This window comes from Neopsephotus bourkii, unplaced genomic scaffold, assembly GCF_033783945.1.
Source record: "Neopsephotus bourkii isolate Nb327-2 ecotype Australia unplaced genomic scaffold, CSIRO-AGI_Nbou_v1 NB_1589, whole genome shotgun sequence".
NCBI lineage: Eukaryota > Metazoa > Chordata > Aves > Psittaciformes > Psittacidae > Neopsephotus > Neopsephotus bourkii.
Window position 1 is genome coordinate 3,792,456 of NW_026902065.1, and position 17,247 is coordinate 3,809,702.

At 50.2% G+C, this 17,247-nt stretch overlaps 2 protein-coding genes across 2 annotated transcripts in view; one reads left to right on the forward strand and one right to left on the reverse strand.

Moving 5' to 3' along the window:
- Positions 1 to 2,590: 2,590 nt before the first annotated feature.
- Positions 2,591 to 5,238, reverse strand: ASCL1 (achaete-scute family bHLH transcription factor 1). Its single transcript, XM_061371891.1, has 2 exons — positions 4,024 to 5,238; positions 2,591 to 3,843 (listed from the first exon to the last, which is right to left on the reverse strand). Exon 1 carries the CDS (start codon positions 4,703 to 4,705, stop codon positions 4,034 to 4,036), a length of 672 nt encoding a protein of 223 aa, XP_061227875.1. The 5' UTR covers positions 4,706 to 5,238; the 3' UTR covers positions 2,591 to 3,843; positions 4,024 to 4,033.
- Positions 5,239 to 12,890: 7,652 nt separating this feature from the next.
- The window catches only part of PAH (phenylalanine hydroxylase), a 38,990-nt gene continuing 34,633 nt past the window's right edge, over positions 12,891 to 17,247 (forward strand). The window contains exons 1-2 of the mRNA XM_061371892.1: positions 12,891 to 13,078; positions 16,969 to 17,076. Coding sequence (XP_061227876.1) covers positions 13,037 to 13,078; positions 16,969 to 17,076 — 150 coding nt within the window. The 5' untranslated portion in view covers positions 12,891 to 13,036. The remainder of the gene's footprint in view (positions 13,079 to 16,968; positions 17,077 to 17,247) is intronic.

Genomic DNA, 17,247 nt, shown 5'->3' on the forward strand with positions numbered 1-17,247 from the left:
CCCAGCCCCGCCGGCCCCTGCAGCGCCGCCGCCACCGGGATAAAGGCTGAGGCGTGACACGCGCGGGCGCAGCGCTGCCCGCTGCCTGCCCGGCCCCCCCGCCGCAACCCCCAGGTGCCCCCGGGAGTCCGCACACAGAAGGCAGGACCTGCGCCGCAGGGGGACAGCGGGGAAAGGGGGAAAGGGTAGAACAGAGACACACAAAAACTGAATGAAATCCTAGTAACAATCAAAATAAAGGAAAAAGGGAGGAAAAAAGTTTTTAAGCAGGGGAAAGAAAACGGTGTCGCGGGGATGGGCGCCTCTCCCAAGGGATGATCTCCGGGGTACCCCCGCCGCTCTCACCTGAGCGCGGAGGGTTGTGGGGAGCGGCGGCTCCGCAGGGCCAGCGCTGGTCCCACTCGCTGGAACGAAGTTTGGTCATCGGAGGGTCCTGTGGGGAGGGTGAGAGGCTGGAGCGGGCATGGGGGCGAGGGTAAAAACTCACGCAGAGGGGACGGTCCGGTCCCCCGACTGGGGTTTGGGTTAGGGTGGGCAGCGCTGCTCACCTCCGCGGCCCAACGCGGCCGTGGTGGGGGTCTAGCAGTGCTTCCCCATCGCTGCCAGAAGGTCTTGATTTGGGAGCTGGAGGGGGAGACACGGACACTGGGGAAGAGGCGCTTGTTAGCGGGACGCTTTTCCAGCATTACGATAAATACATAATAGGTAAATAAATTAATAAATCCGTGGCCCAGTAACCTCCATCTGCACCCCCCTCCCGCTTGTCCCGCCTCCCTCCCACCTCCCCCCCATCCCTGAGTAGCTCTAAAACTTATCCTGCTCCCAAAGAAGTCCCTGATTTATGGAGTTTACTAATGCTGACTGAATACTGTCTGTCAGGGCGCGCTGAAAGGCTCTCCGCGCTCATACAAGAAAAGGCTTTGTGTTGCTAAGCGATTAGAGCAGATGTAATGAGATTTACCCCAATCCTGCTTTGCCCTTTCCCTATCTTCAGGAAAATTGTGTGAGTGTGTGTCTGTGTGTGTGTGTTTTCTTTCTTCCTTTCTTTCGGGAGGGGGCTGAGGGGAAGAGGGAGGGAGGAGGTGGTGAATTTCTGAGCCTGCCTTATACATTGTAGCGAACAACAGCGTAACTTTGCCTTTAGTTTAATGAGTCTGGATATTTACTATTCAGTAGTGAGCAAAAAAGAACACCTGTCTACACAAGGAAGAGAAATTTCGCCTTTGTAACAGAATGAAACATTATCCTAATGTTATATTCATAGCTATAAATTACTGGCTGCACTTTTCTTTTCTTTTGCATACCTTATCTGCGCACTTGCGAAAGTGGGTAAATAAAAAAGGGAGATGCTGTAAAACGGAGAGCGGACGGAGGCATATAACGGTTATTATTTTCATAACTAAACATTAGTTCCACTAGCGGTTAAAACAATGAGTGTTTGTGCTGCTGAAGTAATGAGGGATTTCATGACCCCAGCGTGTCCCGTCCCCTGTGCGTCTCCCTGTCGTCGTCGTCGTCGTCGTCGTCCCCCCCCCCCGGCATTAAATCATATATTGATCATTTGATCATTTCAGGACTCGGGGGGAGGAGGCGAAGGGGCAAACGTGTGTTTATTTTTAAAGCAACTCAGAAAGGACCCGTGCATTGATATGCACACCTATGTATGGCCACGGCTGCTTATGCGTGTGTGCACACACATACAGCTGCACATATGTGCACACTGGGAAAATCCCGGGGTGCTCCAAAGTTTTTCCCTCCTGTTTTTCTTTTTAGAAATAGCGCATCCCTCGCAACCCGACGGCCCATTTGGAGCTGAGCAGGCTGGGTTTTTTTTAACTCCGTGCAACACACTGGTTCTCCCCGCTCTTTGTTGGGGTTTTTTCTCTCTCTCTCTTTTTAAAGATGCATTTTGCGCTTTGCTTTCCGCTTGGCTTAGTGCACGCAAACTGAATTTGCAAGTGATGCAGGAGCCAGGCGAAAAGGAGAAGGAGAATTCTGGTCACGTCCTTGCTAACTGACAACAAGCAGGCTAGCCAAAAAAAAAAAACCGGGGGGGGGGGGGGGGGAAGAGAGGAGGAGAGTCCAATTTCTTTTTTGAGTCTTGGTAATTGGGTACTTTTACAGGCAGATCACGCTATTTGGGTAGAATAACAAGCTTAGAAAGACCAGTGTCTCTAAGCTGCCACCCAGTTCTACTACTTTATTTATTTATTTCATTTCATTCCACTTCGCCTCTCGCTTCCCATCATTTGCCCCCTCCCCCATCCCCCGACGGATTTATTTACCCGGCCGCTCTCTTTGCTGAGGCACCGCGGTGGCCCTTGTGCCTTCCTCCCTCCCGTGTGCCTTCGTTCCCCCCCGTGCTTTTCTGCCCCGTGGGGTCCTAGCCGCGGAGGAAGGGGGTCACGCTGCCGAATTGCAGGGTGGAGCGTCCTCCTTTTTCTGGGACCTGGGTTTTTGGGGGCGTGTGGAATTCTTTAATGTGCAGTGATTTCAGGAGGGACAATGCAATCATTAATCACCTCCTCGCCTTTTGCTTTGGGTACAGCATTTGCAACACAGAAGGGCAAGAAAACAATGGTGATACCGCTGGATCTTTGCATATTTATATAAAGATATTTATATATATATGTTACATCCGTCAGATACAAGCACTTCATAAGCAACTTAGCTCTGGCACAACATCACTGAACATTTTGTCCTTACATTCATCGTTGTCAATGGCAGAAAGAAATAAGTAGAAATTGCATGCAGCAGGCAGCCGATCATTTTCATTAAAAAAAGTTTTATTACGAAACTAGTTTGTATAAAACAGGGTTATACAGGACCTTTGTCAGTTTGTAATAAAACAGTAAGAAAAGGCAGTGGCATAGGGGTCGTTTGTTTGTGTATTTTTTTTTTCCCAAAAGGCAGCATATACAAATGGCTACCATTCTGCGTTTGGACAATAGCTGCATAAACTTTGTTCACTTTGAACATTGTTTAATAATATTATTAATACATTAACAAAGTTTCTATAAAGTAAGACACGTTGGTGCTAAAGTACATCTGGAGGAAATCCAAGTCCTTTACAAAACCACATACAAAAAATGCCAGTTGTAAGGTAACGTCGACTACAAGTCTAAACATGAAGAGGTAATAAGCATTACATATTAAAAAAAGTATCAAGATATACACATTTTAAACCATTTGTACAAAACCTCTATAAATCTCTCTCTCTCTTATGTACAAAAATAGCTTAATATATCCCCAAACGGGTTAGGATAGATACAAATAGATTTTCTTATAATAAAAAAATTCACAAAAAAAAAAAAAAAGGAAAAAAGATTGGAAGCATTCTATGATGGAAACGAGAGGGAAAGCTCGGAGAGAGGGGAAGGCGAGGTGAGGAGAAGGGGCGGGGGCGCACAGAGCTTCTTTGAGTACAGCATAGCTTAATTTCAACACCTCCACAAACATTGGGGAACTAAATTTGTCCACAGAGTGATGAGCGCCGGTCTCTGCAGGGTCGCGGCGAGGCGCGGAGGGGGAGTTCCCTCCCTTTGCGGGAGAGGCAGAGCTCCTCCGCCGGCCGAGGAGAGCAGCGACCGTCCCCGCCACCCGGCTCCCCCGCGGGACCCCCGCTCCACCGGGGCGCAGTCCGTGGCAAAGCCCGGCCGGTGCCCCGGGACAGGGGCAGGGCGGCCACCCCGACCCCGCTGTGCCCGCCCGCCGAGCGAGAGACGTGCCCGCACCGCCCTCCGACGGCGGGGGAGAGGAAAATGCAACAGGTTCTTTCTCTGGGTGGATTTCTGTCTTTCTCTGTGTGATATATATCGGGTTTTTTTCCCTTTTGCAACTGTCCTGTAACAACAAAAGAGAGAGGAGGTCAGAGCCGCGCCGGGACCAGCGCAGCGCCGGCTGCCGAAGCCGCTCGTAAGTACCGGGCACCCCCCACCCTGCCCGGCAGGTGCAGCCCCCGTATCTCCCCGTGTCCTCCCGGTTCTCCCGGCCTCCCCCGTCCCTCCCGGGGCGCGGACCCACCTGCCGCGTTTCAGAACCAGCTGGTGAAGTCGAGCAGCTCCTGCTCCTCGGGGCTGAGCGGGTCGTAGGAGCCCTCGTCGGAGGAGTAGGAGGAGACGGGGGAGCCCGCCATGGAGTTCATGTCGTGGGAGTAGCTGGGCGAGATGGTGGGTGAGAGGACGCCGGCCTGGAAAGCGGCGCTGACGGCGTCGTGCTCGTCGAGCAGCTGCTGCAGGGCGCGGATGTACTCGACGGCGGAGCGGAGCGTCTCCACTTTGCTCATCTTCTTGTTGGCGGCGCCGTTGGGGACGTGCTCCCGCAGGGTGGCGAAGCCCAGGTTCACCAGCTTCACGCGGTTGCGCTCCCGCTCGTTGCGCCGCGCCACGGCCGCTGGCTGCTGCTGCGGGAGGCTGTACCCGAACCCACTGAAGTTGAGCCGCCGCTTGCAGCGCATCAACTCCGGCGAGGCCGAGCGCTGCCGCTTGGCGGCCCGCGGCGCCGACGGCTTCCCGCCCGGCGACGGCTGCCCGCCCGCCGGGCTCAGCTGCGGCGGCGGCGGCGGCGGTGCCCCCGGGGGCGGCCCCGGAGGGGCGGCGGAGGCAGCGGCGGCGGCGGCCACCGCCGCGGCGAAGAAGCAGGCCGGCTGCAGGAAGGGCGGCTGCCCGGCGCCGCTGGCCATCCTAGCGGGGCTGCCGCTGGCCATGGGCGCGGGGACGACCGAGCGGCGGCCGGTCCCCGTGCTCCCACGGCCGGGAAAAATTCAAAGAGAGGAGGAAAAGGAATTATTTATAAAAAAGTATAAATAAAATAACAGAACAGGCGGCGGGGGAAGGCGCAGCGGCGGCCGGCGGGAGCGGGCGGCGGAGCCCGGCGGGGATGGCTCTGCCCGCCCCCCTCCCTCTCACCCTCCGTGCGGCGGCCGCGGGGAGGCTCGTGTCGCTCGCGTGTGCGCAGCCTGCTTTGCAAAGCCCCTTTTGCAAAAAAGTGGCTGGGGATTGTGTCTCTTATAAGGGGCGGACGGGGCTCGCCCCCCCCCCCCCCATACACATACACACACACACACGCAGGCACTCTCCCCCCGCCGCTCCCCCCGCGCTCACACACATACACACACACACACACACTGCACCTTGCGCCTTCCACGCTCCCCGGCTTTACCGGCCGCCTTTTCATTGCGGGGCGGGGGGGAGAAGGCGGACCACGACACACACACACACACACACACACACACACACACACACGCACACACACACGGCCCCCCCCCCCCCCCCCCGCCGCCCCCCCCCCCCGCCGCCCCCGTCGCACACGCGCTGGCCGCCGCACGGCCCCGCCTCCCCCCGCACCCCCCCTCTCCCCCCCCCCCCCCTCCGCGCTCCTTTCTCCGCGGTGCCGCTCCCCCGCCCCGCCGCCCCTCGCGGGTTTGTTGTCGCAAGTGCGTGCGCCCGGCGCGTGCCGCGCTCCCGGCCCTGAGCAAACACCCGCGCCGGGGAGCCGCGCGGGGAGGAGGCGGCGGGCGGCGGCGCGCGTGGGGCGCCGCGGGGGGGGGGTGAGGGGGGTGCGGGAGAAAGGGGGGAGCCCTGCCCCGGTGGGGAGGGGGAGGAAATGGGGGGGGGAGGGGGTGCAGAGCGTTTGGCGGCCGTATCCTCCCGCTGCCCCTCGAGGTGGGGGTGCGCTGCTGCGGCGCGGGGTGCGGGTAACCTCATCGGCACCTGGTTTGGAGGGGAGAGCCGCGGTGCGGGAGATGCCCGCGGGAGGAGCGCCCCTGCCAGCCCCGGGACGGGGAACTTCTCCGTGCACGGGTTTTGGGCTTGTCCCTGGGAAGCACCCGGATGCCCGGTGCCGCTTAGTTCGCTCAACGAGTGTCCGCGTCCCGCCGCCCGGGGACTGCGCCCCTCAGAGCGGCCGGGTCCGTGTGTGTGTGTGTCCCGATGGCTCTGTCGGCTGGCGAACAACGGCGGGTAAACAGGAGCGGTGTCGGGAGGAATGCTGGCCAGGGAAGTAGCGTGCCTCCACCTCCGGAGAGGTCTCCCTTAGTTAGCTCTTGAAATGCTGAGTGCCAAGGGACGCACGTTGTTGGACAGAAAGAATCATAGAATTGTTTAGGTTGGAAAAGACCTTTAAGGTCATCAAGTCCAACCGTTACCCCAGCACTGACAAGACCACCACTAAACCATGTCCCTAAGTGCCATATCTACACATCTTTTACAACACCTCTAGGGATGGTAACTCCACCACTTCCCTGGGCAGCCTGTGCCAAGGCTTGACCACAGTTTAGGTGAACATTTTTATTTTTATTTTTTCCAAAATAACCTCCTCTTGGGTGCTACCAAAGTGGACAGTACTCAGAAGGTCCAAATACCACAGTACTGCCACCAGCACTGGGCCTGGGGAGGGATGTTTGTCTCAGAGGGCAGCATAAAGTCTGGGTATGCTAAGCAGAGCAAGCAGATGAGGTGTCAGCACTCCCCTCGCTATGAGAACCCATTTCCCAGGCCACACAGTCCCCTAACCGGTCCCAAGGAGCTCACAGAGACCTCACCACCTCGCATGGCACCTTGCAAAGTGAAAGCAGGCCACCGCCTTTCTGAGCACTGAAGAGAAGTGCTGAGGTGCTGAGAGCTTCGGGCTGATGTGATTTGGTGGTCAGACCAACCCTGTGGGAGCACATGGCCAGGAGCAGCCTGAGGCCATGCTGGTGGTCCTGTGGTTGTCATGAGCAGCAGTGGGGACTCCAGCATGGCCTTCTCTCCCTGCCCTCCTGCCTTTCACATAAGCACATACCTGTGCAAGCTTTAACAACATTTTCTACCTTCAACTGTGCCTCATCTCCACTTCTCTCTGCACCTCTTCACTCTGAAGACTCAGATGTGTGTGACCCCTAACTCCAAGTCCCTAAAAAAAAAACAGAGTTATGGTATGACAGTCTTGCCACAGGTGAGATTATGGCTTTAGGAAGTCCCTGCCAAGTGGCATTCACCCCTGGTGCTCACACCAGCTCTAAAGCATTAAAGGAGTGGACCTGCACAGTCCCTGTTCAGGTTTCAGTGGAAATTAGTGCAAAATTAAACCCTGCTTTCCTGCTGGCCTCAATTACAGCAGGCAGGAGCTGTGGAGATCCCTTCTTGTCTGCCACTGCTGCCCTGGCCTTGGCTGAGCACGCGAGTTAAAACTGTGATAAGCAGCGGTGTTGCACGGCAGAACCTTAATGTGCACCTGCTGAATAGTCTTGTAGTAGTTTTTAACATGGCAGCTTTTAATGCACATGTACAATGAAAAAGTGAAGCAGTTCTGTCTGGTCTAACCTCTGCTGTATTTATTTCAGGGCCCTCTTGCACTGGTCACTGAGTTTCTGCCTGATTTTTAGCCTACTGTCTCATTGCATGTGAAAAGGGTGAAATGATTTTAGTCTGTCTTGGGCAGGACAGCCAGTCCTAAGGGAGATAAAACACTATTTCTTATTTTCTGTATAGAGAGCTCTCGCTCTACAGTTCCAAGTCGTCTGGTTGGTTTGTTCAACACCACACCTTGACTGACAACAGGATTCTCTGCACTGGAAATAGCTGTTGCTCTGTTGCATCAGCTCTGCGTTGTGACATCGCTGGAGCGAGAAAATGACAATGAACCAGCCCTGCGACCCCAAGGCCTTGGGAAGAGATAGATAGAAAAATAATTGCAGCCAGGTAAACTGTATACGTGTTTAGAGAGACATATATAGACATATGGAGCAGCCTACTGCCAGAACTGTCATGGAAACACCACGTAAGAAAATTCCCACCTTTTCTCCCTGAAATGGCAAAGTGAGGCTGGAGTTTCTGGGCTTCTGGAGTCTCAGAGGGTTCTTAAAAAGGCAAAAAATGGGAATCCCAGAGGTCACTAAGTGTAACTCGCATATCAATTTGCCTCTGTGGCTCTGTCCCCGCCATTGTCCAGGCCCGGGGTGGAGGCAAGGCGGAAGAACAGAGTCTTTTCCTCCCTTTGCTCAGCACCTCCCTCCCTTACCCTACCTGCAGTACTGGGTTCAGCTCTCCATCCCTCAACACCAGAGGGACGTGGATCTGCTTGAGTGAGTCCAGAAAAGGGCCATGAAGTTGCTCCGAGGGCTGGAGCACTTCTATGGAGACAGGCTGAGAGAGTTGGGGTTGTTCAGCCTAGAGAAGAGAAGGTTGAGGGGAGACCTTAGAGCAGCCTTCCAGTACCTGAAGGGGACCCTACGAGAAACTGGGAGAGGGATTTTTAACAAGGAAGGTCATGTAGTAACAGGACAAGGGGTGATGGCTTTAGACTGAAACACAGTAGATTTAGGTTAGATACCAGGAAGTAGTTCTTTGAGCGTGGTGAGACACAGGCACCGGTTGCCCAGAGAAGCTGTGGCTGCCCCATCCCTGACAGTGCTCAAGGCCAGGTTGGACAGGGCTTTGAGCAACCTGGTCTTGTGGAAGGTGTCCCTGCCCATGGCAGCGATTTGGAACTGGATAAGTTTCAAGGTCCCTTCCAACCCAGCCCATTCTGTAATTCTACATTTCTATGATCCACTGCCACTGGTGAGCAAACGTTCCCCTTGCCTTGGTTGAGATGATGCCAATGCTGGAAGCTCCGCTGGCTGCTCTCTGTGGAGGGTAAGGGGGCTGGGGCTACCAGGTTTATAGATAATAAATATTGTTTCACGGTCCCATGCCTCCACCCACTTCTATGCACAGTCCTGCACCTGCACTTTGAAATTCTTAATTCTAACATAATGATAAATAGCTTTTGCCCTTTTCATTGGGCTTTTTTTCTTTCCTTCTCCCCCCCCCCTTAAGAAAATCTTGAACTGTCCTTATTTTATATTGGCTTTTTTGTGTGCCTAAATTGTAGCCACACTTGTGAGGTCCTTTGAAGTCCTTGCTTTTTTAAAAAAAAAAAAATAAATAAAACTTTGGTATATTTCCCCCCCCATCTTCTCCTCCCCCTCCCCCTTCCCCTTTTCTTTTTTAAAGACCATTTACGTTATGATTAAATGCCGTCTTGGAAAAGCAGAACGAAAGTCGTTAATCTATATAGATCTTCAAAGAATCGATACATTCGGGACTTCTGTAGGATTTGTTACACTCCATTTTGTTACAGTAGGCAGCTCGTCTGGATTTGGGCACATGTGTTTCTCTCCCTCCCCTAGCCCTCCCCCTCCCTTTTTCAGCTTCCCCCCCAAGAGTGAAAATAAAGTAAAAGGTCTTTCATGGTAAACAAAACCAGCTTATTCTCCACATAGAACACATGAATAGCTGGAAAAAAAACTTACAATAAATGGTGCATTTTTTTCTCTGCTGGGTATAGCATTCAAGATCAGTCCAGTATTCAAGAAGCAGTCCATTTTTTGCTCAGCAAGAGAGTTTAGAAAAGAAGCGTGGGGTCTATTCAAGGATCTTTTCCCCCTTCACAATTGCTGGGCTTTATGAAACCTATCTTCCATGCCTTGTCAGTGTATTTCTGGGGACCAATTAGTGCTTTGTTGCAAGGCTTCTTTGCTGAATCTTTGAGCAGCAAGAAAAAGCTCTCTTGAGTCTCCCCTTATTTTGACTATTTCAGTCATTACTCAGTGTAATAATTAATATGACAACTGGACGCTGAAGTTTGTATAGAAACACCTCGGCTGCAGGAGAGAGCGTGCAGTGGGTGGTAACAAGCTACAGATCAGACCGAGAAGCCACACACACAAGGAAGGGGGGAAAAATAAAAGGGGGTAAAAGAAAAAAAGAGAGGGAGAGAGAATAATGAATGAAAAGAAGGAGGGAAAGAATAAAGATAAATAAATAGTTGGTGCAACCCGAAGAAACATAATACGGACTTGGAAGGAAAAAAAAAGAAAAGGCAATTAGGAGGTGGGGGGCGACCTCAGAGAAGTAAACTCATTTTGAAACGGTTTCTATGTGAACATAATTTCCAGAACTTTGCTACTTTCAGAAGGCAGGAAGAAAAGCTATTTCCCCCCTTTTCTTCGGGTAAGCAATTTTCAAGGGGCATCTGCCTGCACTTTTGCATACTTGACAAACTTTAGCATGTCTTCCTAAGCGTCTCTTCAGAGAAAGAAGGACTTTGAGCACTAAACCGTCTTGGTGAGTAATTGTTGCCCACCCTGCCCAGGGCGGAGGCAGTCTAGTTCTCGGGACAAAGTTGTACGAGTTTTCTTAGTGTTGTACCGTCTACAAGAGGAATAAAGCCTGTGCCCTAATGAAGAATTAAAAATTACGTTTGACCAGGGACACTGCTGAATTCCTCTCGAGAGGCGTCTTTGGGATGAACACTCACCGCTTTGCAGACATTTCTTGGGCTGCCAATTAGGGCATAATAAATAATTAGAGGTTTTAAGCATATTAGATACAGCTCATGCTAATGAGCTACAGCAGGTCTTGTGCTAACCTGAAGTGACAGTTTGCATATAGGGCTGCAAAAAAATGGAAAAAAAAAAAAAAAGAAAAAAAAAAAAAGAAGAAAGAAAAAAGGGAAAAATAAAACAAGAAAAGCAGGAGCGGCGGCAGTCGCCCCCCCTCCGCTCCCAGCCCCGGCTCCAGCCCCAGCCCCGGTCTCAGCCCCGGCCCGGCCCGCTAGCCCCTCCGCCGCTCCCGCAGTGTCCGGTGCCCCCAGCCCTTCGAGCCCGCGGAGCGGGGCCCTTCGACCGCCGGCCCCGCCGGGTGGCCCCATTGTGCGGCCACGCGTCCCGCGTCCATCACAGCCCCGGGGGATAAATCACACCGCGCTGCTTCCCCCATCGCCTCGATTTGGACACAGAAATTTTGGAGGCTGGGTGGGGGGGGGGTGTTTTTCCCGGCGCCTCCAAGGCTGCAGCCCTCTGGCAGGGCAGGGCAGGGCAGTAGGGTGGGAGCGGGGTTTGGGTGATGCTTGGGAGGTGGACAGCCCCCCGTTTCCCGAGGGCAGGCGGAAGGGACAGCCAGTGTCCGTCCGCGTTCCCCCTCTCGGCCCGCTCCCCAGTTCGGCGGCCGCTGCAGTGGGGCCACAGTGCCACCTGCCGGACACGGGAGGAGCGGGGGAAACCCTGTGGGCAGGTGAATGGATGAGGTGCAGCCAAAAAGCTTTTAAGCAGCGGGCTGCGGGAGGTTTCAGGAGCTCGGCTTTGCAAGGAGAAGGGTTCTGCCTGGGCGGTGTGGCAGCCACGATGTGCACCGGGGTGTGGGGAAATGCATCCTGGCTGGCACGTAAAGGAGAGCTTGAAGACCTCTGGTAAATGCATGCACAATATTGATAAGAGAGATTGCCCCCCACCATATACACACATAGGGTACACAGTGAGTATCCCTGTAGATACTCACTGAATCCTCATTTGGGAATTTATTTTGAGCTTCTGGTCTTACTAACAAAGTCCTCATCTATTGGTCACTGCTCCCCCAAAGGGACTGGGATATCCTGAGCAAGCTGGGGAGTCAGGGAGCTGCGAGCCAAGGGTGGTCCCAGCGTCCTTACACAGGAAGGGACACCCTGGCAAAACAGAAGACATGCAGCTGCGGGGGGCTGCTGCTCTGCAAACACTGGCTAAAGGCAGAAGCGGGAAAGAGCAGTCTGAAAAGCAGCCAAAGTCCGTGGCCCTTTGAACTTGCATCATGCTGGCCAGGGGAACCTGCCAATTTTCAGTGCAAAGAGCCCTCTTAATTGTGGCTTAGCAGCAGAGCCAGGGGTGGATGTGTGCGGTGAGTGCATGTGTGTGTGCTCCAAGAAAGTGTGTGTTTATGAGGGCAAGAGAGTTTTGGATAGAGACAACGTGGGACATCAGTGTGTGTCTGCATGTGGTTTAAAGGAGCAGGGTTGCACAGTGCTACAGCAAGAGCCCGGAGCAGGACTACTAGAACCAAAGCTCAGGTGCTCAGTCAGGGGCCATGGAACCAGACACATGGGGCAATTTGAAACCCAAGCGGGAAACCCCAGTTAGCAATGTCACTGAGGGGGGTGAACCCATGCTCAACGTACTTCAAAGAGCACAGGGAAGCTGGGGCAGTTTGGACTCTGAAATGGTCCAAGGTAACCAGTGCTGATGCAATTGTGTTTTTTTTCCCACATGCCCTCCAGTATCGGTCCCTGACTTTGCATTATTCTCTCAACCCCTTTGGTGACTCTTTCTAAATCAAATCTGGGCTCCAATCCTTTACAGCCTTTTCTGAAGTCATTTATGCCCCTCTCCCAGTTCCCCTTGTAGCTCTTTATGGCTGACACTATATACAAGCACACGTACATCTTCTACATTTTTTCTGCATCCTCCTGTCCTGTATCTCTAACCTAGTTTTCCATGCTCCTTTTCTTCCTTTACCTTCTTCCCTCTCTCCATGTCCAGACTCGTAACTCAGTGTGAAGTTCATGCAGCTAACTCCTGTCTCACACTTCCTTTATACTGCGTTTCTCTTTCCAATATCTGATGTGTGGAGCAATGTCTCCTGCTTTCTGACCTCTTGGAGGCATCCTGACAGGACAAATCCCTCAGCTGCTGCAGTGTGCCACAACTCACCCTGGCTCATGTTTGGCATCCAAAGAGCAGACCCTGGGGAACATCTGATCTCTGGTCACGTGGAGTAAGCCATGATGGGAATCCACCTGAAGCTGAACACACATGCAGCAGGGGGAATGGACCGGGGGGAAGGTTGAACCAAAGACGATGTGTTGACATGAAAAACCGAAAACAGCATCTGATGTTGATCAGAAGGAGGATGGCTGTTAATTCAAAGCATGCCGCTCGTCTGCATTGGGCACAGATAGAAACAATATGCTGGAGAGCTGCTATGCACTGGGGTGGGACTCGCAGAGGCTAGATGGTGAACAAGCCTGGCAGCTTGCTGATGTGCCAGGGGTGGGTGGGGGGGGCGTGCAGGGAGAACGCCCCCTTGGCACCGTGTCCAGAGGAGGGAGCCAGGGAGAGGGGGGAGAAAGGGATGGCTTTGCCTTGCTTGCTCCACTTTAAATACCTTTGCACAGAGCTCTGGCCACTGTAGTAAGGTCAGAAGGCTTCACCTGCAGCGACAAAGGGGCCTCTCTGAGTGGGCACCACTGCCTCTGCAACATGGACACACAGCACTGCAAAATGAATGGTGACCCTTTCCAGGTAAGTGATGGGGTCTGTGTGCCTGCTCTTTGCAGGGGGGGTGGCTGTGGCTGCCTTCCTCCTGCCTCTCCCCCTGCTTGCTTGCAAATTTTGTCCCCTACTCTCTAAGAGGCAGTGTGACCCAGTGTAGGAGGAAATAATGCCACTGTCCCGGTGCTTTGTGGTGCCTGGTTGCCACTGTTTTCCTTTTGGCAGTCCCCACGTTTGTCTGCTGTTAACTGTGTTCACAAAAGTGCAGTGAGAATGAAAATGAGCATTGCAACAGCATCCTTGCATATATGGCAAAGAAAAGGAGAAGCAGCAGAAAAGACCAACAACTAATTTAGGGGTCTTAAACCTGTGTGATGAAAGAAAGCTGTCTTCTTCTGTTAAAGGAAAGCAGCTGAAGTTACCTGCTCATCTGGTGGAGATATTTGTTAAATTCCGGGACTCTGACAACCCCCTTTTTTTATGTTTACTGACTGACTTTGAACTCTCTGCTTTTGAGAAATACAGGAAAGTCCTGAAGCCCATGCCTTTTGATTACAGGCAGTATACTTATTACAGGGGCAAGTGATGTAACCTGAGGCCAGCATGGTTAATTATTAAGACCAAATTCTGTGTGTATGTGTCCTATGCAATGCTGCTGAAGCCAGAGACAAGCTGCAGAAGACATGCAAAAAAGGGCTTCAATTTATACAAGCTTTTTAAAGAGTAGAGCTGCCAAGGAAGCTTTGTATTGTACTACTTTGTGTGCTAAGGCTGAACTCTAACAACAGCTCTCTAGGGTCCCACCTTACTACTTTACCAAGTTGTGTAACTGCTTGGTCCCAATGACATCTAGTGGAGCTGAGCATCTAAATGCCCTAAGAAATCTGATTTGGAAACTAGTTTCATTTTCAGAAGTAACTTAGGAATCTCATTTTCTTTGAACTTCAAGGAAAATTTCCTCTGGCTTTAACAGTGTTGGAATTCACTCTGAATTGCTTTATCTCACCAGCTCAGAAATGGATTAGAAAGCTGACAGGTCTGTGTTATTGACCTCCAATACTGCACGTGTCATAAAGGCAATATCAATCTACTTGTGAAGTGGTTAACTAAAAAATGCAGATTTACCTTGTGCTCAGGTAAACACATCCTTACATCTACACATCACCTGTCTCTGAGATTGTACTAGACAACTAGAACTAACACCAGAGTTGCAGTTCCTCTCTATATGTTGAAAAGGAATAAATTAGAACTGAGAATGGATAAACTGTGATCAGCAGTTAAAACTATGCATAGGTACTACAGAAAACTCACCAATAAATGTGAGTTCCTGTGTGTACACTGGTGTTCATTACCTCCAGTTTATGTGTCGATGTATGTTGTCCCCAGTGTGTACTGATATATACTGCCTCCATACCTATTGATAACAACTGGTTACCAGGAAAACGATCATTTTACTCTTTTTTTTCCCCTTCTAATGAAAGTTGTCATCTCTGTGGGCCGACTTAGGCTGGAACTAACATTTGTGCAAAGACTTTCAAGTGAAGAGAGTGCATATAAAAATGTGCAAGATGTTAAGCAAGTATCGCTCTGTTCGCATGATTAGTGCCTTCTTCCTAATGCAATGTGTCTTAATTTAAACATCAGCTTAAATTGATCTACAAGAGTGGGAAAATGAGTGACAACAGATTGAAAGAGGCTGATTATCGAGGTTAGTGACCAATGAAAATCTATCTGGGTTGGAAAGAAGTTTTTTAAGGCATTTTTGGGTCATCTCACGGTATAAAGTAACATCAGAATTACCTTGCAGGACTTGAACCTTCTGTTATATCTCCTGCAGGTGTCCAAACCACAAATTCTTCCTTTGTCACACAGATTCATGTCAACCTGCCATAGAAGTTGATCCTCAGTTCATGTATTGGCAAGAGTATTTTAAATACATAACTGCAATGTTTTTAGAACAATTCCAGTGCAGACCATGAAAACCAAATTCTCAGTCCATTGGGCAGACACAATTCTGTCCTTAAAATCAGTTTTGGCTGTGGTAAGAGAAAACAGAAGGTCAAAACAGCACATAGAAGGCATTTCAGATGCATTTTGGTTACACTATCATAAAATTTCTGAGATGCCTTCATTTGGTTTGCAGACTCCTGTCCTCAATTTCCCTTGCAATGAGATTGCTTGAGGTGTAAATGGGTTTCATCAGCCAGCTGCCACATCACTCCTGGCTGCTTTTCCTCTTGGTTCCCATCATGTAAGAGCTGGGCCAACTACCTGTTTGTGTGGGGACCCAGGAGACACTGGGATGCTGTGGGAAACATCACAGTTTAACAGTTGACAATCTTCCCTTCGGTGCATAAAAACAGTATTTCTACTACAGTCCCCACTAGATGTTTCCCATAAAGGTAAAAAACATTTGGATAACCTTTGCAGCCTCTGGAAATGAAGTCAGATAGAAAAATCTGTTGCCAGTCTCTGACAGTGAATTCTCAGGTTAGCAGCAGCCTCACAGACAGCCTGAATAATCAGTAACTATCTACTTTACAAAAGAAGACAATTCCTTATAACACTGCTTCAGAAAATGTAGTCCCACCAAGAACTGTATGGCTTCAAGGCAGCTGGATTTGGTTGTTAATTTGTCTGCTACAAAGACTGTCTTTTCTAAGGACAGTATTTGGGAACTGAGATTCATTATACTCTGATTTATATCTTAAATTAAGCAACAGCTATAATAAGGACAGGCTTTGAGTGAAAATACAGAACTTCAAATGCATACAGAAAAATTGAGTGGATGCCTTGAGTCAAGTTTTGGTCCATGACCTGTGCTTGTTGCAGGTGTCCAGTGTGATCTGCGAAATACCAACCAGGGGCAATTTGCCCTAGGCCAGCAGTTGTTAGCACAATATCCCCGCCTCCAACAAATAGGGTATTAATGTGACTTTCAAACATTTGTATTGGTTGTGCATCCAATTTACTGTCTTCAGGAAAATTAAGCAATTCTATAAATCTTACCAGGCACTTACCTGCCATGTCAGGTACCCAGATAATTCTGAACATCTGGGCCCCATCCAGGACTCAGTTTCCTGTTTCTGGAGTGGTGAAATAACTCCTTCCTACTTAACAGGGCTTTTGTGAAAAGAAACACATGTAGTGAGAAATACCAAGGCATTCTGGTAACGAGAACCATGAAAATAATTCAAATAAACATTCTCCTTGCTTGGGAATAGTAGAAATTGCCTTTGGAATTTGCAGAGAAAATCAGTAAAAGAAAGGGAAAAAGCATAAATGAAAACATGTCTTGCCCTGAGTCTCTACTCACTGTGGAATTTAGGAAAGATCTAAGCATTTGCTCCAACATTTTTGGTATTCTTTTTGCTTGTTTGTTGTTGTTATTTTGGTTTTAAACCACTTTCCATACCCCTATTGTGAATACCATATCTCCTGATGCTGCCTGGAAGGGTCCAAACAGAACTGAAGGGAAACATAGATCATGGCCTGCATCTCTGCACAGAGCTCATCTCCATCCTTCTGCTTAATCCTGAGTGTTAATGGAAAGAAAGCCTGAGGGAAGGTGTTTGCACTGCAGCTGAAGCCAAAGTACAGTAATGTTTGCAATTATACTTGGTTTCGATACATTTAAGAGGTGAAGCAAGGCAGACATTATTTTCATGTCCTTTTTGACTACTTTACTCCCACATGGCCCCTAGTTTGAAAGAACGGATTTTTGTCTCTACCATCATAAATTAGATCAGCCCTAGAGCTACTCTACTTCTGGCAGCAACAATTGTGTTGATTTCCACTTAAAGCAACTTTATACCCTCTTTATGTTGCTAATGCTGTGCAAAAAGGAAACAGAGCAAAGCAAAACTGACTCCTACGGTGAATGTAAAATTTGTTTGTTTGTTTGCTCTCTTTTCTGTCAGGAATCCATGTACATTGAAGAATCCTCAAATAAAAATGGTGTGATATCTTTGATTTTCTCTCTGAAAGAAGAAGTTGGGGCATTGGCTAAAGTTTTGCGCACATTTGAGGTAAGTATTTTCCTTCAGGAGATCTCAAATGTTTAAATTAAAACCTCTACCTTAACTGATGTGAGAATGGAAAAAATACATTTTCTCCATTTACGAAGGAAATAGTCTATTGTAACTGCTTGAGTAAGAGTAGAAGTGAATTGGGCAATAATCGGAGATTGACATTTGGGT

Coding starts and splice junctions, on each gene's coding strand:
- ASCL1 (XM_061371891.1), bottom strand. CDS start 4,705: ATGGCCAGCGGCAGCCCCGCTAGGATGGCCAGCGGCGCCGGGCAGCCG.